The sequence below is a fragment of the Typopeltis vanoorti genome, chromosome 6, assembly GCF_054136105.1.
Source record: "Typopeltis vanoorti isolate ZY-2024b chromosome 6, IOZ_Tvanoo_1.0, whole genome shotgun sequence".
NCBI lineage: Eukaryota > Metazoa > Arthropoda > Arachnida > Uropygi > Thelyphonidae > Typopeltis > Typopeltis vanoorti.
This window is the reverse complement of record NC_143554.1, coordinates 91197038-91218585: the sequence shown is the minus strand read 5'-3', so window position 1 is coordinate 91218585 and position 21548 is coordinate 91197038. Positions and strand designations below refer to the sequence as shown.

The 21548-nt window shown below is 37.7% G+C and overlaps 1 protein-coding gene across 2 annotated transcripts in view; it reads right to left on the bottom strand.

The window, feature by feature from the left end:
- The window catches only part of LOC150105701 (medium-chain acyl-CoA ligase ACSF2, mitochondrial-like), a 398514-nt gene that overhangs the window by 235898 nt on the left and 141068 nt on the right, over positions 1-21548 (bottom strand). For both annotated transcript variants that reach the window (XM_090394306.1, XM_090394307.1), the window contains exon 7: positions 3230-3347. In XM_090394306.1, the coding sequence (XP_090250432.1) occupies positions 3230-3347 (118 nt within the window). The remainder of the gene's footprint in view (positions 1-3229; positions 3348-21548) is intronic.

Sequence of the window (21548 nt, the reverse complement as noted above, 5' to 3'; positions counted from 1 at the left end):
GGCATTGTGCAGGAGATGTATAACAACATACGTCTCCTAGGAGTTGTGTTTTACATTATGGGAAAATACTAAGGACAGTGATCGGAGCTTACTCCATCTTTACTATGAGTTGCCCCAGCATGTACCAGGTTTTGGCTTATGCTTGGACTCAAAGAACTTTTATAGCTTTCTATATTCGGCATCAGATTTTCTATCTTTGAGTTTCTTATTCGGCTAAGAAATAATATTGGATTCAATATCCATTTAATTTGGTTAAAATCTTCTTTAATTTCTAATTTTGTTGGTTATAAATTGTTTTTCTTCAGCTATCATCAATAAAACCCCACCTCCTATCCTATTCACTCTATCCATCCTGAAAACGCAGTACCCTTTACATTCTATCCCTGTAACTACATCATTTTCTGTTAATCAGGTCTCATTGATGCCTATCATTTTTTGGCCACGTTGAGCTGACAAATGCCAAAAACACCTCTCCCTTATTTCTGATACGTCTGGCATTCATGTGCATGCATTTCAACAGCCCCTTGGACCCGCAGTTGCCTTTATGTAATGTGATTACCTGCCTACTCAAATCTGAAACCTGTCTAACTGCATTCCGCATTGCAAAACTGTTTGCATCCACACATCTTTAATTTCCCTGGTTTTGCCCTTCCAAACTCTAACTCACTTAACACTTTCTCCAAACATCAACTCCAAAACTCCAAAACCATTCAAATGTAGTCCATCAGGGCATATGCAAGTCCTTTCATCCATTAAATTCACTCCATACATCTATAAACTGCACAATCTTCTCATTGACTCATTAGCAATCATGGCCTTTCTTCTCAACTCTGTCCTATCAAACTGATGCTGCAGACTCACAATCTTTACTTCCTTACTCTTCATTTTTGGTTCTTTCAACAACTCATTCATATCTTCTTGTCACATCAGTGCCAAAATGCTTTCTAAATGATATCCTGAATTGAATCTCTGAAACACACACACACACACACACACACAAATTTTAGTCTAAAATAAATAAGATATAACCAAAAATAATTACTAAAATTACTAATATTCAATAAAATAAAAGACTTATCTATAAGTCTTTTAAAGATAAGTCTATAAAAAATATAAAAAAGATAAGTCTATAAAATCTAAAGACAAACTTAGATGTGCAACACCACTTTCACTCTGTGCCATGTTAGTCCCACCTCAAATAAAATTATTAAATGTTAAAACCCCTTCATGATTTATGGGCCATCCTGTATATACGGGTTGGCTCATAAGTCATGAAGAGATTTAAAATAAGTAGTTTTTCATAAATAATAATAAAAAAATCTCTGGGTTCTGTATTTCATTATAACAAAAAATAAAAATAATTAATAAATAAAAAAGTTATTAAATATTTAAATCCTGTCATAACTTATAAGCCACCACATACGATTGGAATAATTTTGGGAAATGTGCTTTGTGAATAGGAAAATACCTGAGTTCTATTCTCATCATGATAAACAGAACCTTTAAATAAACTTTTCAATTAAAATTGAGTCATCTAACCCATTCTCTAACACATTTAGAGGTAGCAGAGTTCCCCCCCCCACCCTATTCCTCTAAAAACTTGGGATTTTTTTTTCCCCCCACACATAAGCAAACTGGACAGAGAAGCAAGCAATTAAAAGACAAAAATGTTATCATTGGCAGTAGATGGCATAATGTAAAGATAGAGGATTAAGCAGTATGTGGCATTGTGTGTGTGTGATATAGAGTGCTCTCCTGCAATGAGTCCTTATACTCCATGGTGATGTCGCATAATAATAATAACAGTAGGATACCCATTACTATTATTAATTTGCATGAATAATAGTTAACACTTTTTATAATACATATATTATTCACTGCAAATGCTGTGCTTATGCAGTGAATTTGTAATTTTTGCTCCAGATCACATCCAGTCTATTTTCCTTGCTAATTGGCTTTACCGAATCTTATGTCAACAAAATCACTGATAGTTATAGAGTTTCCTTTTTTATCTACTTCTCATCATGATAGTGATACAGACATGGTCCACTCTGTTGGTATTCCTTATGTTAACAGTGTTTCTGAAAGTATAGCCAAACCACTTAAATCTGCTGGCCTACAAGTGTCCTTTCACCTATTAACAAGATTTCTACTTTTTTAGGCTTTGTAAAAGATAAACTTTCACTTTTAGTCCACCCTAGAATGTATCAAATTCCTTTCCAGTGTGGATTATCATATTTTAGCCAAACAGGTAGATCAGCAGCATGTGTCATGATGAACATCTAGACAATATTAAATTCTATGAGCCAGAACAACTGGGTCTTTCAGAAACATGCTATCTCCACTAGACATCAAATCCTTTTGGAAGAAAATTAAGATTCTCCATAAAAAGTAATTATCTCATAGAACACTTACATAAATAAAGTTGTGAAACTTTGCTACATCATCCAAATTTCAATAGAAAATGGATTAAAATTATCTTCTTTTATAAGAAATAGTTCTTCACAAGTTCCAGAATTAATTTTATTTATTTAATCATTTATTTTCATTTTTTAATTAACTAATGATCTCTTATTAAAGTTATTTTATTAGAACCTTAATGTATTTAGACTATGTCACTCTATATCATGTATGTAGTTAACATGTTTTTCATTGTTGAATAGACTGTTGAATAGGATGCATTTGATACTGGGATAAAAATTCTTGTTAATAATAAAAATTGCATCAGTGAAATCTGTATTATTTAATTTAAAACTATTATTCATGCAAAACTGAATTCTATATGCAAAATAAAAGACTAACCAGTGAACTTAGATGATCTTTTTTCTTTAATCCTTTATTATTTCACTGTACTCACTAATATATAAATCTTTTACCATTAACTCACCGAACTGTCGAATTCAGTAAAACAAATATATAACAAAAATAAGTTACGTAAGAGTGAGGCAAGCATGATAATTAGATTTTTTGCTTAGAGGGTGGTGAGTGAGTGGTATAAATTGCCAGTGGTGGTGGTGATGGTGGTCATGAATTCTTTGTCAGAGAATGAGATTAAGGAGAGGCATAATAAGTATTGTACAACTGATGGTTAGCATTCACTGAAAATGTCTTCAGATACTAGAGGGAACACTATATATAATAATAATAATAAAAGAATTAAAAAATTTCTTTTACAATACTTGTTTTATGACCACTTCATTAAACTAATTTAGTTTAATTATTTACTTACTGAAGTAAACTGAATATTCACAGGATCATCAAACTGTATATTTTTCTCATTTTCATAGAGTGTCTCATAATCTGCACTTCCTCCTGCTTCTAATAACAGTTGATAGGTTGCTGTTCCCCTATAAACCAAAGTAATAACAATATCAAAGTATTATCAAAGTTGAATATTTAATTTTTTTGTTAAAAAAATTAATGATAATATAAATTTATTTTATTGAATATATTATTAACATCTGACCTCCATGGAGTAAGAAACTCATCATGGGAGATACACACTATTGCACACATGCTCATTCAACAGTGCCTTAAACTGATTCAATGTATCTACATTCACAACACTCAGGCAATGCATTCTACTCACTAACACTCCCCATTCAAAGAACCTGTCCTCACTCCTCTGCTCACACCCTACTTATATAGTTTTCAGTGGTGACCTCCTGTTCTATCCCATCTCCCATTCTATGAAAAATCTCTTCCATGTCAACCTGATAACAACCCCTGAATAGCTTATGTCTCAATCCCCCCCCCCCCGATGTGGAGGACCCTCTCCTCGTACTCCACATTCCAAAGATCACTGACCACTTTTTGTGAATCTTCTCTAGACCCTTTCCAACATATCCTCCTCACCATGAAAACCAGGCAACTGAATCTGTGCACAATAATCCATATGAGGCCTGATCGAGGCCTTATACAACATCATAACTACTCTATTTCTGCATGTCAGGGTCCTCCACATTATTGCCATTATCCGATGTAACATTGGATAATGGATAATTTATATATAATATATATATATTATCATTAATTTTTTTATTAAATAGCTTAAGGAAATTACAACGTATACTAGTACATTAAAATAAATTTTAATACATTTCCAATATTTCAGCAATGTCACGTTGCCATTTTTCACAGGAACTTAAAAACAAGACATGTGCATGCAAGCACAACAAACAGTAAATGAGGACGAAGCAGGAGGCTATTCTTTCTCCTAAAAGTCCTGATGGTGCCCCCTAGCAGGCAATGTTGGTATTCTTGGGTGATTGGGCTGAAGGTCTTCTGATGTAGGTTTCCCAAATTTGGGGCAGTCTCATGCAACCAAATTTGTTGAGGTTTGGATTGTTTCTTAGGACTGAGGCTGATTCCATGAAAAGCCTTTCGTATTTGAATTTACTACGGTGTATTATCGTGGCTTTCTTCCACCGTATTCTATGGCGGGTATCCAGCACATGGTCTGCAAGACCAGAGTGGCTGTATTGGTGAAACTAGATGTAGTCCTTGTGTTCTGCAATTCTGATATTAGCTGTCCTGCTGTTTGGCCAAAGTAGGACAGCTTAGAGCTGCAAGGGACCTGGTATACCCCAGGTAGGTCTCGGAGGGGGGGGGGGGGGTCTTTAGTAGAACCAATTTTTTTATGTGGTCTGTAACAAGACGTTAAGTCATGTTTTTTTAGGATTTTCGTAATTTTTTCCGAAGTGCCTCAGATATAGGGTATGATGATGGATTTAGAGTAATCCTTGTTGTGAGAGGGTGGGGGGGGGATTATTGGTTTCAATTTATTTTGGATTTTTTTTGGGGTTGGGGCATTGTCATTTGAACAGATAACTTTAGCCCTGTTGTATAGTGTCTTAATGACTCCATATTATTGTGGAGGGGGGAAGGAATTGTTGATGAATGTATCTGCCTGTATGGGTGGGTTTTCTATAGACTGAGAAAACCAAGGTTCCATCAGGCTGGCAGGTGACTAGTGTGTCTAAGGAAGGCAATTGTTTTTTTCTTCTTCCAGGGTGAATTTGATTCTGGGGTGTTGGTTGTTTGAGTGTGTTAGGAAGGAGAGGAGTGCATCGGAGCCATGTGGCCAAATAGTGAGCGCATCATCAACATAGCAAAGCCATATGGTTGGTTTTTGTGGGGCAGAGTTTTAAAGACCAACCTTTCCCCCCCCCCTAGACCTACTTGGGGTATACCAGGTCCCTTGCAGCTGTAAGCTGTCCTACTTTGGCCAAACAGGCAGGACAGCTAATATCAGAATTTCAGAATACAAGGACTACATCCAGTTTCACCAATACAGCCACTCTGGTTTTGCCATGATATTCCATGGCAAAAGCCATAGAATATCATGGAGAAAGCCGCGATAATACACCGTAGTAAATTCAAATACGAAAGGCTTTTCATGGAATCAGCCTCAGCCCTAAGAAACAATCCAAACCTCAATAAATTTGGTTGCATGAGACTGCCCCAAATTTGGGAAACCTACATCAGAAGCCCTTCAGCCCAATCACCCAAGAATACCAACATTGCCTGCTAGGGGGCACCATCAGGACTTTTAGGAGAAAGAATAGACTCCTGCTTCGTCCTCATTTACTGTTTGTTAAGCTTGCATGCACGTGTCTTATTTTTAAGTTCCTGTGAAAATGGCAACGTGACGTTGCTGAAATATTGGAAATGTATTAAAATTTTTAATGTACTAGTATACGTTGTAATTTCCTGAAGCTATTTAGTAAAAATGCATAACCAATGTCTAAGCCTTTCCACGAGAATTATCATTAATCGTCTTTCTGAAGGGTATAATATAAATTTATTAAACCTAAGATTCATTTGGAATTAATACTCTTTTTGTTAACTTGACTGCTATAGAAAACTACAGTTTCATAAGATCTGTTCTTGATTTTGTTTTTAAGATTAGGTTTTTAAGGTTTATAAGATTAGGTGTCTAGAGAGAACTTTGTTCACCAAGCATGCTGAATTTAACCAATTAGGGTGGAAGCAAGTGAGTTTGTACAAAGGCCACCATGAAGCGAGTCAGTGTGAGAATGACCGGGTAAGGAATCTACTCTCTTTCTCTCAAGCAAAACTATTCAATAAAGTAGTCAATTCAGAAAGTAAATGAGTAAGTAAATGGGCATAAAGGGATGCTGCAGTTTCTATATACTAATGCCAGAAGTATCAGGAACAAGATGGAAGAGTTTTGGGTATTGGTTAGTGCAACTTGCCAAAAGTTATAGGCATTAGTGAGAAGTTTACTTGGTTAACAGCAGATGATGTCAATTTCCTTGCACAATAGTAGTTACAGGGACAGAATGTGAAGGGTTTAGTATTTTCAGAGAAGATAGGATAGGGGAGGAGTACTGCTGATGACAGTGGATGCATTGCAGCCAATGCATCCACTTAGGAGATAGGCAGGAGGGTGACTGTTCATTTGAAACAGTGTGGTGTGAGAATAAGGCCAGTACGACAAAATATACAGTTGGTTGTTGCTATAGGCCAGGGAATTACATAGATGATCTGGAAGACATGTATCACCAAATTAGCACAATGAGTACAGATCGAGTAATTATTATGTGGGAATGCAACTATGCAGATATAGACTGGAAAAAAGATAACATGACAGGCAGGAAAAAGGATTTATATACCTACTCAGAGATAATTACTTAAGGAAGAATGTGAAGGAGTGAGACTAGAGTGGAAGAGTATTGGACCTGGTCATAGGATCAAAGAGCTATCCATAACAAAGGGGACCACCACATTTCCCCCAATTGGGGGCAATGTGGTCCTCTTGTTCCTGATACTTCTGGCATCAGGAATTAAATGTGGAATTAAAAGGCAGGAGATTATGACAAGCTTAGGAAGAAGCTAAGACCTGTGCCATGGCATAAAACACATGCAGGGTAAGGATGTTAATAGTGCATGGAATATCATTAAGGGCCATCTAGAGGAAGCAATATTAACTTGTATAACTGAGATAATGAAGTTTAATCAGGTAGGAGTTAGATGGATGAGTAATATCATTAGATATGAGCTGCAGAAGAAGAAAATGCTATGGAGGTTATACAAGGAGAAAGGTGACCAGAAAACTCATGAACAGTACAGGCTCAGGCACGAAAGATGACCAGTACGGCAAGCAAGACAAAATCAGATTATGAGAAGAATCCAGCTGAGCAGGCCAAAGGAAATACCAAAATGTTCTTTTGTTATGTGTGCAAGTAAGAAGAAGAATAACTATGGAAGATTAACTTTAACAAGAGATGACCACGAGGAGACAGAAGCAATAGTTGAGTTACTGAGTGACCACTTTGCAAGGGTATATCATCCTAGCAAGCTTATGGTGGGAACAGAGGTGGATAAATTGGAGGTTCTTAGGATATTGCAGAGTCTCAATGTAAATACAGCTGTGGGATATCGGCTAGAGGTTTGCAAGAATGTGCAAGGAAATTGACAATACCTCTTAGTAGGATCTTTAATTTAAGTCTCAGCAACGGTAGAGTTCTAAGGAAGTGGAAAGAGGACAAATAATTCCCTTGCATAAGGGAGGTTTTAAGACTGCAATAGCAAATTATAGACTAATCAGTATATCAGATATGGTGGTAAAAGTACTAGAAAATTTGGTCAAAAAGAGAATTAGGATGAGTAGATAAAAATATGATACTGTATGAGGGTCAACATGGCTTTGTGAAGTGTCAGTCATGCCTTAGTAATTTACTAACTTTTTATAATAGAATAAAAAGCTGAGTTAGATAGCAGAAATGGCTATACAATGATTTTACAAAGGCATTTGACAGAATGCTGCATGGAACTCTGTTACACAAAGTAGAACAAATGGGGGTGGATATGACATGGGTTAAGTTGATAAGAGGGTGGCTGCTGGACAGATATTGAAAAGCCGTATATGGTAGAGCAGAATTGAGGCAAAAACAGTGGTGTGCCACAAGGTTCACTGCTGGGACCATTGCTTTTTAATTTGTATATAAATGACATAAGAAATAACCTGAAAGGAAATATTCTGTTGTTTGATGATGATGCAAAAATAGGTAGAGTAAATAGTTAATCAAGGCAATGTGGAAAGTTTGCAGGATGATTTAAGTAGGCTCTCAGTATGGACAAAATGTAATGGGTATCAGTTTAATGTGGGGAAATGTCAAGTTCATGTTAGAGGTTTAATGGCATATTTTCAGCACTGGGAAAGTATTAAAACTAATTTTAATGCTTCCAATATTTTGTCTCAGTCACTGAGATATCTTCAGGGAATACAAAGTCCTATCTAGGTCGTGCGCCTCCCTATGGGCATTTGTAGGTGGCCTACGATGTAATGTGGGATCTCTGATCATTAAAGTTTCCCAAATTCTGAGAAGTTTTATGCAACAGTAATTATTTAAATTTGGTTGATTTCTGAGTGCCAATGCAGACTCTAAAAATAGTTTTTCTTTTTTGAATTTACTATGATGGTGGATGGTGGTTTTCTCCAGGAGATCCTGTGGGTTGTATTCCAAAACATGGTCTGCAAAGCCAGATTGACCATAGTCATGATTGCAGATGTATGATTTGTGTTCTAAATGGATTGTTGGTGATCTGTTTCTCTGTCCAAAGTAAGCCAGCTTGCAGGAACAAGGTACTCTATATACTCCAGGCACTGAGAGTGGAGGGAGCTGATCTTTGGCAGAATGGATAAGGGTAGTAAGTTTATGGTGGGGCCTTAAATGCTGTGTGGAGGTTATACTTTTTTAAGGATCTTTTTTTTTTTTTTTTTTTGATGTGCCACGGATGTAGGGTATGGTGATGGTATTTCAGAAGTCCTTCTGAAGAGATGGCTGGGGAATGGGGGGAGGAACTGCTTATTTTTTTTAATTCTGTAATCACTGTAGCCATTGGAAAGGAAGGTGTTGTGTATATGGTTGAGTTTGGTTGAAAGGGTGGTATCTGGAACAAAGCTTGTGGGGATCTATTAGAGTTTTAATAATACAATATTGTTGAGAGGGGTGGTAGTAGTGGTGGAAGAGTTTGTGAATGTATCTGCCTGTGTGAGTAGGTTTTCTATATACAGAGAAGGAAAGGTTACCATTAGGAAAGCATGTTTCTAAGCTGTCTAGGAATGGTAAACTATTGTTATTTTCCTTTTCCATTGTAAACTGGATTCTTGGATGTAGGATATTGAGGTGACTGAAGAAGGAGTCTAATGTGTCTGGGCCATGAGGCCAAATAGAGAACACATCATCAACATATCTTAGCCAGGTAGAAGGTTTGAGAGGGGCTGAGTCTATGGCTCCTTTTTCAAAATTTTCCATGTAAAAATTGGCAAGAGGGTGGGTGAGAGGGGGGGGGAACCAATAGCTGTTCGCTCTATCTGTTTGTAGATTTTGTTCTTCCAAGAAATATAACCTGAATTGATGGCAAAGGAAAAGAGCTCTAAGATATCAGAAGGAAGAACTTTTTTTAACAGTGTTAAAGTTTCATTTAAGAGAATATTGGTAAACAATGAGGTGATGTCAAAGCTTACCAATATGTCTGTATTATTTAAAGTTAGATTTTCAATTAAGGTTTTAAAATGGGTAGAGGTTTTTACATAGGATGTCATAAGACCAGGGAGAGGAGGGGGGGGGTCAGAGACTTTGCCAGCTGCTTTGACAGCTTGTAGCAAAGTGCATCAGCAGCATCTACTATAGGTCTTAAGGGGGGGGGGGGTTAGGTTTGTGGATTTTTCATAAACTATATATCTGGGGGGAACAAGAATTGAAAGGTTTGAGTTTTTTTATAATGTCTGGCAGCCAGGAATAAGTTTTCTCATTTTCTAACTTGAGTTTTTGTGGGATCATATTCTAGTGGGATGAAGATAGTGTGATCTTGGAGAATAATCTCCATTTTTCGATTATATTCTGTGGCATTAAGGATTACTTAAAAAAGTACCCTCTTTTAATCAGAGATCCCACATTATAACCTAGGCCACCTACAAAAGTCCATAGAGGGCACACCACTTAGATAGGACTTTAGAGTCACCCACATGTTTAACTCAGTACTGTATTGTATTAGAGTGTGTTGTTAAAAGTTATTTGTAATCCCTCAAGATGTCTCAGAGCTGAAACGAAATATTGGAAGCATTAAAATTAGTTTTAATCCTTTCCCAGTGCTGAAAATATTCCATTAAACCTCCAACATAATGTCCTCACAGCACTTAAGCCTCATTACGCAAATGTAAAGTTATGCATTTTGAAAAAATGCATTACAAGCTGTGATGTATGATTCCTACAGATTTATGATTCCTCTAGCCAAGTGCTGAGGGATTTATAGCTTTCCCTATAAAACCCTATAAGCAACTTAAATGTTTCTATCATATCCCTTTTTTCTCCTATCAACCAACTTCTGCAATCCACACACACACACCCACAAGACAGAGTTAAAGTTTAGCAGGCATATTGCTAAGGTAGCCCATAAGATTACTTGGCTATTAATGAACACATTAGCATGTAGAGATAAGGAAGTTGTAATTTCTCTTTATAAGACTTTGATACACCCACATCTGGATTACTGTACTCAAGTCTGGTGCCCTAGGTTTTTTGGGGGGATGAGGAAGTTGCAGAAGCTGGTTGACAGGAGAAAAAAAGGGATATGATAGAAACATTTAAGTTGCTTTTAGGGTATTATAGGGAAAGCTATAAATCCCTCAGCACTTGGCTAGAGGAATAAGAACAAGGAGTCATTCCTGGAAGTTGAATAAAGATGTGGTTAGTATCGGTGTGAGGACTAGATTTTTTGCTTGGAGAGTTGTGAATGAGTGGAATGGGTTCCCAGAGTCAGTTGTGAGTGCTCTGTCTGTTAATGTGTTCAAGGGGAGGCATGATAGATTGTGTGGGTCTCCCACAATGAGTCTGACTCCATGGAGGTGTCCATATTATAATAATCATAGTTGAACAGTTGTAAAGGTTGACTTTAATTTCCTAAATAATGTTTTTATCTTTTTTTTTACTGCCGATAAATATATATATATATATATATATATATGGGCAGTAAAAAAAAAGATAAAATATATAAAAATCAAAACTAAGAAAAAATGAAAGCGATTGAGAACAGGAACCAAACCTTGGAGATTCAGTGGCAAGCCTTGAAGAAAATCCTGATTGATTCAGCCAGAGAGGCATGTGGTGAGGTTGTCTGCAAGGATAGAAAAATCAGAACTCCATGGTGGACACAGGAAGTTAAAGAGGCAGTGAAGGATAAGAAGAAAGCATATCAAAAGTTCCTGGCAAATAAGTCAGCTTGTGCTCTTAGAGAATACAGAGACAAATGTAAGAAAGCTAAACACTGTGTAAAACTAGCTAAACTAAAGTCATGGGAGGACTTTGGCAAGAACATAGAAAATAAATATCAAGAAGGTGGCAAAATATTATGGAGGTTGTTGAAGAAGCTCAGAAATGGAGGAAAGAGTGCTGCTAAAGGAGTTAGAGATGATAAAGGTGATGAAAACGGGAAAAAAAGATATCCTTGAAGTATGGAGTAATTACTTCGAAAAATTGCTAAACGAAACAAGCAGTGATAGCACAGTGGTAAAAAAACACTCAGCAGACATACAGTCATGAATACATATCCATACTTGAAGTATGGATATGTATTCATGAAAGGTATGTATTCAAAAAAGCCATCAAAGGCTTGAAATGTGGAAAGGCAGCAGGAGTAGATGATATTCGACCAGAAATGCTGAAGTATGGTGGTATAAAAGTCTTACAGCGGTTGCACTGCACTGCAGTGCAGTGCAGGGGCTGCATTGCATAGTTCAGAAGGCCTGGACAGAGGGACGAATTCCCGATGATTGGAGTAGAGCTCTCATAGTACCCATATATAAAAAGGGAAATAAAACTGAATATGAGAATTACAGAGGTATTTTCCCACTGAGTGTTCCTGGTAAGATTTATGCAAGTATACTTGAGAAACGGTTGAGAAGAATTGTGGAAGAAAAGCTTGGTGAAGAACAAGCTAAATTCAGGCCAAATAGAGGCTGTCCTGTCAGGATCAGATCTTAACTTTACGACAAATAGTGAAGAAATCATGGGAGTATAACAAAGATCTGTATTTAAGTTTTGCCGATCAGGAAAAGGCATATGACAAGGTGATAAGAGAGAAGCTATTCAATATGCAATGTTTATATGGCATCGTTGGGGCATTATATCAAGCAATACTTAGTCTGTATTGGAGTTGTAAGTCAGCAGTTAGAATTGAAGAAAGTGCAGGAAGACAGTTTAATGTTAAATCTGGTGTGAGACAAGGATGTATATTATCCCCTCTATTATTTATTATCTATATGGATCACATTATGAAGGAAAGTGGTATTAAACATGATATCAAAATTGGAGATTTTAATGTCAGCTCTTTGCTTTATGCTGATGATATTATACTTCTAAATAAATCCATTACCAGTCTGCAAGATTCCCTGGCTAAAAATAATAACTGTTGTAATAGATGTGGTATGAAGGTCAGCAATAAAAAGACAAAGACAATGAAAATAGGCAGAATCATTGAGAATGTCAACTGTGTTTTGAATGGAGAACCTGTGGAACAAGTAAAACATTTCAGCTACTTAGGCAAGATTTTTAGTGAAGATGGTAAATTAAATATGGAAATAGACAACAGAATCAACAAAGCTGGTATGGTATTGTAGGAAGCCAATTGAATAAATTCATATGGAATAAGAGAGAAATTAGTTGGAACACTAAATTGGAACACTAAAGAGAGAAATTAGTTGAAACACTAAATTGGAACACCAAAGAGAGAAATTAGTTGGAACACTAAATTAGAAGTATACAAGACAGTGTTCAAACCAGTTTTAACTTATGGATCTGAGAGCTGGGTCAGAAGTAAAACACTTCACCAAAGACTAGAGACTGCAGATATGAGAGTTCCGAGAAAGATTAGAGGCGTGAACGGATGGTATCAATGGCAATATCATATTAAAAATGAGGATATTAGGATAGAACTTTTAGTGACCATACTACCTGAGATTAGCAGAGCTAATCTCAGATAGTATGGTCACTTAAACCGAATGGGCAAGGAAAGATTAGCAAAACAAGTGCTCTCTGCCAGGTTTGCTGGAAAACGACCCAGAGGAAGACCAAGATATAGGTGGACTGATATGGTAAAAAAGTGCCTTAGAAGATAGAAATATAAGATCTGATAATGTTGGAGTCTTAACAAGTAACAGACTAATTTGGAGGAAAATTGTAGATAAGAAGTTACTAATGATGTAAATTTTTCATAGTACTATCATCCCCTTGAGGGTGTGCATGTCAGGAATTTGATGATGACGATAAATGAAACTAATGCCACCTTAGATAATTGAGCATAGAATATACTCAATTAGCTAAGGAGCACTGTACATAGAAAAATGCCACAAAGAGGCACATTGCATGTGCCTCTTTGTGGGTGGTGCTAGTGAACCAAGCGCAGTGGACGTGTATAAGAGAGCTCCTGATTGAGATAAGTTATTCTAGGAATAATTAAGTATATACGCGTAATTGTTTGAGTAAGAGCAGCTGTAAACGTTGTGCGCTACCAGTATTATTAGTGTGGGGGATTTTTCTTGCCTAAACTTAATTATGAAATCGTTATTATTAGACCTAGTAACCTGCATTGTCATTCCATGATTTTAATTTAGATTTCAGTCGTTTCGTTAAGTGTGAGATCTGTTATATGTATTCCTTCGATTACATAAATGATTTGTGAATGTTTAGTGCGGATGGAAGAAGGGTGTGTGTGCAAAGTGTGACCTGAATGAGGAACTGATGAATGCAAATATGAAATTGATGACAGAAAGTGTTAGTAACGATTGTGTCGTGCGTGCACGTTTGAAAGAGAAGGATGGTGAGAAAGAGAGGAGAAAAAATGTTAAAAAATCAGGAAAAAAAAGAAAAAGAGCGATTTAAAAACCATAATAGATGTTAAAAGGGACGAAAGTGAGGCGAGAGTGGCAGAAAGAAACGAAATTGAGAGAATGAACGAAAGTAGAAATGGCATGACGCAGAAATCGCAAGTGAAAAAAATCGAAAGAATAAATGATAGCGAAAAAAGAATGAATGATGGCGAAAGTTGGACGCATGTTGGACTGAAAGTACTGAAACAAAAGAAAGATGAATGAGATAAAAGTGAGAAGAATGATAGTGAAAGTTGGACATATGTTGGACCGAAAGTACGGTAACAAAGAAGGATGAATGAGAGGGAAAGTGAGAAGAGGGGGGGTCGAGAGTTAGAAAGTTAGAAAGATTTAATGATAGAGAGAATGTGTCGCAAGATTCGGAAAGTGAACTGGATTGGATGAGGCAAGAAATGAAATGGATGCGGAATGAAATTAAGAGAATTCAGGTCAAAACTATTAAAATAAATCATGATGGCATGAAAGAGTTAACGAAAGATGAGCGAGTGGTGTTGTATGGCGACTTCATTATTAAAGGTGTAATAGAGGATAAAATGCACAAGGTATGTTTTCCAGGCGGTAAAATGAGTAGAGTGATTGAGGCATTGAATATGAGGCGGGAGCGAGCAAAAGAGTTAATAGTATTAATTGGTACAAATGATTTGAAAAAGAACAAAGAGCATGTCAGAATGAATATCAAGAAGCTGCTTGGAAAGATAAAAGAGAATAGTGTGACAGGAAGGGTAGTAGTCAGTGTGTTGCCTAGGTATGACTGTGGTGAAATGAGGCAGAGAGAAAGGATTATGAATAATATTCTGGCTGAAATGTGTGAGGAGATGGGAGTACAGTTTGTTAATGTGTGGAATGAGTTTGAGGGATGAAGTGAGCTGTATGGGAGCGATGGACTGCATTTGAGTGGTTATGGTGTGAGTCGCTTGGAGAGACTGCTGCTGGAAGGTAGAGAAGTGAATAGGGAGAATGAATCAGATCGAGAGGGGAGTGATGTGGAAGAGCAGGAGAGTAAGACAGGAGAGATTGAAGAAGTGGATATGAATGGGGGAGTGGTATGAGTATAGAAAATGAGGAATGGGTGTGCAAGAGGAGCAGGGAAATGGAGAGGCTCAGGGTGGACAGGGGTACACAGCATGAGAAAGGTGGATGCTCCAAGAGGAGGTGAGAGCATGTGTAGGCAGGAAAGGAATGGGATGACCAGGGATCAAGAGGAAACAGATGGAATTGAAAAGGGTTCTAAAATGAAGAAGCAGAAAGGGAAACAGCCCCAGTCTAGCATGGAGAGATCACATCGAGTGAGTGGTATCAGTGGAACTAGCTGTAGATCCAGAAATGAGCTGTTGTGTTTGTATACCAATGCTAGAAGTATAAGAAACAAGGCAGATGAAATGGTTGCACTAATTGCGTCTGTTCACCCAAAGATTGTCGGAATAAGTGAGACATGGTTAGATGAGGACGACATCCTGACAGGAATAGAGATGGAAGGGTATGATATGTTTCGTGGAGTGCTATTGATGATAGAGAAAGAGTTATGTCCATGCAAGGTAGAGATACAAGAGGGAAATATGGCCAGTGGTTTTGAGACAGTATGGTGTGAGATAGAGGTGAACAGAATCAAATACTTGGTGGGATGTTGTTATAGACCTGGTAATGTGGATGGTGGTGATAGTGAAATATATAGTCAAATAAGCCAAGCAAATAAGAAAAGGGTGATCATTATGGGTGATTTTAATTATGGCAATATAGACTGGAATGAAGAGATAGCAAATGGAAGTAAAGAAAATGAGTTTCCTGAGTTTTTGAGGGATAACTACCTCAGACAGTATGTAACAGAGGACACACGAGGATTAAGGGTCTTGGATTTGGTCATCTCATCAGAGGATGTAATTATAAATGAGGTGTCAAATCATCCACCAATTGGTGAAAGTGACCATGAGGTGATTACCTGGGTGGTTGCCAGCAGTGCAAGGATCCCTGTGAAAAAAGGGTATATGTGGAACTACAAGGGGGGGGGTGATTATGAAGAGCTCAGGAGACAGCTTGCGGGTGTAGCATGGAATGAGGAGTTAGCTGGAAAAGAGATCAATGCAGCTTGGGGGATTTTCAAAAACTATTTAGTAGATGCAATGTCTAAATGTATTCCAAGGGTGTGAAGGTTAAATAAGGTAGGTGTGAGATGGATGAATAAAGAGATTAAGCATGCAATACATAGAAAAAGGGCATTGTGGAGGCAGCATAAGAGATGTGGGAATAACCAGTTCCATGAGGTCTACAAAGAGCAGGCAAGGAGGGTGAGTTGGTTGGTTGGTGAGAGTAGCTAAAGAGAAGTATGAACAGCAGTTAGCTAATGAAGCCAAAATAATCCTAGGGAGTTCTTTCAATATGTAGCCAGCAAAGGAAAGAATGATTATGGAAGGATGACATTGATTGGAGGAAATGGTATAAAGACAGCTGTTGCAGAATGTGTGGTGGAGATACTAAATGAGCAGTTCATAAAGGTCTTTCAATCTTGTGAATGTGACTTCATGGAGAGATTGAGAGCAGTTGATGATGGGGAGGAGAGACTGACTGTAAGTGAGCAAGAGGTGTTTGGGGAGTTGAGTAAACTAGATGCAAATAAGGCTGTGGGACTTGATAATATATCACTGCGTATTCTGAAGGAATGTGCCAAAGAGTTGACACCTGCCTTGACATATTTTTTTAATATGAGTCTTGCACTTGGTCAAGTTCCTAAAGAGTGGAAGGAGGGCAAGATTGTGCCACTTCATAAAGGAGGTGATCGAACTCAAGCATCAAACTATAGGCCTATCTCTGTGTCAGGTGTTGTGGTTAAGTTGTTGAAGAAGCTTGTGAGAACTAGAATCCAGAGTTGGGTTGACAACAATGGTATAATCTTTGATGGACAGCATGGATTTGCTAAAGGGAGGTCATGTTTTAGAAATCTACTTACTTATTATAATAAAGTGACTGCCTGCTTCCTTGGACACAGGAGAAGGATACACAGTAATATACTTGGATTTCGCAAATGCTTTTGATAGGGTACCTCATGATAAGTTGACAGTCAAACTAGAGCAGATGGGGTTGGATATTAGATTACTGCATTGGATTGGAGACTGGCTATCTGATAAGTATCAACAAGTTGTATATGGGGGTGCGATATCCAGGAAAAGGAAAGTCACTAGTGGAGTGCCTCAGGGGTCTGTTTTAGGACCATTACTATTTAACTTGTATATTAATGATATTGGCGAAGATTTGGATGGAGATATTCAGTTGTTTGCAGATGATGCAAAGTTGGGACGAACCATAAAAAGATGATGTGGCCTTGGAAGAAGACTTGAATAAATTGAGTGATTGGGCACGGAAATGGGGATGTGAGTTCAATTTTGCAAAATGTGAGGTTTTAACATTTGGAAAACAAAGATGGGATGCAGAATTTATGCTTGGTGAGAATATATTGTTGGAGGTAGAGGAAATAAGAGATCTGGGGTGATAGTGGATAAGGATCTAAAATTTAGGGGACACATCTTACCATTCCCTCTTGCTTAATCTTATAAAATCCCCTCACATCTTAAATGTTTCTATCATATCACCTCTTTTCCTACTATTCACCAAACTCTGCAATCCACATTTCTTCAACTTCTTTCCATAGCCAGCATTCCAGAGTCCTGATATGTCTTAGTCACTCATCTCTGGGCACTCTCCAATGTTTCTTTCTACATTACAGTGAAAATCAGTGTTTAATCCAAGTATGGTCTGACCATTGCTTTATACAGCGGCACAACCATCTCCTTATATCTACATGTTTGGGTACTTCATATCATAGTGGCATTATGATGTATAGTCTTTGAAACTTGCAAAATGCCCTCTAAACTTGCCAGCCTGGCTGGACGAATAGGTAGCGTATCCGCTCTGCAGCCAAAAGGTTGCGGGTTTGAATCCTGCCGTGAGCATTGATGTGATTGTGTTTGGAAATACTAGTGGTGGTCAGCGGTAGATGGTGTTTGTGTAGTTGTGGTGGATTTAGTTGGTGGACTGAGTGGCGGTGACAGAGTTGTAGAGCAGGTGCCCTCCCTCAATGAGTTCCTTGGACTCCCTGGAGGTGTTATGTAATAATAACTTCAGTAAACCATCATTACCAAATCTCGAATCTCATCTGCAGAACAGCACCATCAGCACAGTGTACAGCCTTATATTTCTGCACTCCAACAGCCTTGTGTTTATTAACACTAAAACTATAACTCTACCCCCCCCTTTCTCTCTCTCTCTCAAAGTCTGTTCAAATCTTCCTGAAGGGAATTAATTATTATTATTATTATTATTTGACCTCCATGGTCAAATGTTAATAATAATAAAGTAAGAGACTCATCTTAGGAGGTGCATATTATTGCACACAACGCTCATCCAACCGTGCTTTAAACTGTTTCAACTATGTGTCTACACCCACAACACACTCATGTAATGCATTCCACTCACCAACCATTATCCATGCAAAGAACCTACTCTTCACTCCTACTGCTCACCCCCCCCCTTATACAGTTTCCAATGATGACCTCTTGTCCCAGACCCCTCTCCTATTCTATGAAAACTCTAGTCCACGTCCACGTGATAAGAACCCCTCACTAGCTTATATGTTTCAATAATACCCCCCCCCTCTTCCTCCTATTCACGTAGCTCTACAACACATTATATCAATCTGCCATTGTACTCCACATTTCCAAGACTGCTGAACACCTTTGTGAATCTTCTCTGGACCCTTTCCAACACATCCTTGTCACAATGAAAACACGACAACCAGATCTGTGTGCAATAATACATATGAGGCCTGATCAAGGCCTTATACAATGGCATCATAGCATCTTGATTTCTGCATGTCAATCCTCCACATCATGTCATTATTCGATATCATGTCTTCACAGCTTGTGCAATGCGGTCCCTTAATTTCAGGTCCTTGTCCACCATCACTCCTAGATCTCTCATCTTCTCTACTTTCTTTAAAATTTCCCCACCAAGTGTATACGTTGCATATCATCACTGTTTACTAAATCTCAAAACCTTACACTTTGCAACACTTAACTGACTGTTCCACTTACCTCTGCTCAAGCAATCATTTAAAGTCCTCTTAAAGCCATAATATCTGCTTGAGCCTGCATTACTTTCCCCAGCTTTGCATGATCTGCAAACAGCTACATATCACTAGTTAAACCCATCCCGATATCAATAACATATAAGCTGAACAACAATGGTCATAAAATGACCCCCCTGAGGTACACCACTAGTGACCTTTCTCTTTCGGGATACTGCACCCCCATATACAACTTTTTGATACCTATCCGACAACCAGTCCCTGATCCAACTCATAAGTCTGCTATCCAATCCCATCTTAAATTTATTTAAGAGCTTGTCATGTGGCAGTCTATCAAAAGTCTTTGCAAAATCTAAGTACACCACTATATATGCATCTCCCCTGTCCAAGGTATTTGTCACCTTGTTATAGTAGATAGGTATGTTAGTGAAACATGATCTCCCCTTAACAAACCCATACTGATAACCGCAGAGAATACTGCTGTTATCAACCCATTTCCGTATCCTACCTCTCACCAATCTCTCCAGGTACCTTCACCTCAACTCCTGATATACACACACCGGCCTATAATTTGAAGCTACAGTTTTATTACCATCTTTATGCAGTTGAATAATTTTACCCTCCTTCCACTCCCTTGGAACCTGTGCTAGTGCAAGACATTTATTAAACAGGCACCAATTATACTGCCAATTCCCTTAAGATGTCATCAAATCCTATTGCGTTATTGACATCAAGTTTATTTATTTCCTCAAATACCTCCAGCTCACTCACAATTAAGCCATCCTCCTCCTATGTCCCCTATACTTAAGTTCCTCAAGATTCCACCCTGATCAGGATGAAACACACTTATAAATTGATCACTAAATACCTCAACAATGTCTTCTACTGCAGTTACCATTCTGCCACTTTCATCCATTAACTTCATCTTACCATGATCATTCTTCCTTCTACTTGCCACATATCTAAAAAATGCTCTAGGGTTTTTCTTTGCCTGATTTGCCAATTTCTGCTTATATTCTACTTTTGTTTTCCTTACTAATTAAGTCATTCTCCTGGCTTGTTCTTTATATTCTTCATTGACTGATTATTACTATTATTCACCTTGTACTTCCTCTGAAATACCTTCTCTTTCCAGATTTCATGCTTGAGTTCCACATTTATCCATTTTACACCTACCTTATTCAGCCTTTTGGCCTTCGGAATACATTCACATACTGATGCTGTTATGCATTTCTTTGTCAATTCCCATGCAGCATTTATTTTCTTACTGCTCAACTCCTCATTCCATGTTATAGCTCCAAGCTGTCTCCTAAGCTTATCATTATCACCAGCCTTATAATTCCACATATATCCTTTCCTTACAAAAATCTACATATGACTAGTTCTTGTGTAACTAAACATAGGTGACTACTTCATAATCACGTTCACCAACTGGAGGAAAGTGTGAAATCACCTCTCATAATCACATCCTCTGATGAAATGATTAGATCTAGAACTCTTGATCCTTACGTGCCCTCCTTTACATGCTGCCTGAGATAGTTATCTCTCAAGAATTCGAAAAATTCATTTTCCTTATTCCCAAATTCATTCCGATCTATACTACTATAATTAAAATCACCCATAATAATTACCCTTCCTTTGTTCACTAATCCAAGCTGTTTATACATTTCTTCATCACCACCTTCCACATTCCCAGGTCTATAACAACATTCAACTAAATAAGTCTTCCTCTCAACCTCCACATTACACCATACTGCCTCATAACCACTGCCACTATTTCCCTCTTTTATGTCTAACCTTATGTGAACTTAACTCCCCCTCCTTTTTTGCCCTTTCTATCCTTAAGAAAAATACTGTATTCTTCCATTTATATTTCCGTTAAGATATCATCTTCATTCAACCATGTTTCACTTATTCTAATGATATGGGGGTGAATAAATTCAATCACTGAAACCATTTCATCCCCCTTATTAATATCAGCAGTGATATTTATAATTCTCTCCAACTTTGCATCATCAGCAACCAACTGAAGATCCCAAGTCAGTGCACATGATATATCATTTACAATCAAGTTAAACAGCAGGAGCCCAAAAACAAAACCCTAGGGCAAGCCACTGGTTACCCTCTTTTACTGAGACACTGCTCCATCACAGAGGTTGCTGGAATCATTCAAAGAGCCATTCTGTGATCCATCTAACCAATATACTATCTATTCCCATCCTCTGCAGCTTGTACATCAACTTATCGTGGTAATCTATCATATGCTTTTGTAAAGTACAATAAATCAGCGTATATGATGCTCCCTTATCTAACACACTTGCCACCTTATCATAAAATGTAAGTAAATTACTAAAACAAGACCTAACTTTTACAAATCATGCTAGAATACTATGTCCATCAACCCAATCTTGTATTCTATTCCTAACCAATCTTTACAACACCTTAATTACAACTGCAGTTATATAGACTGGTCTATAATTGGAAACTTCTATCTTAGAACCATGCTTGTGGAGTGTACTCTTTTGCCTTCTTTCCACTCCTCAGGAACCTTACCCACTG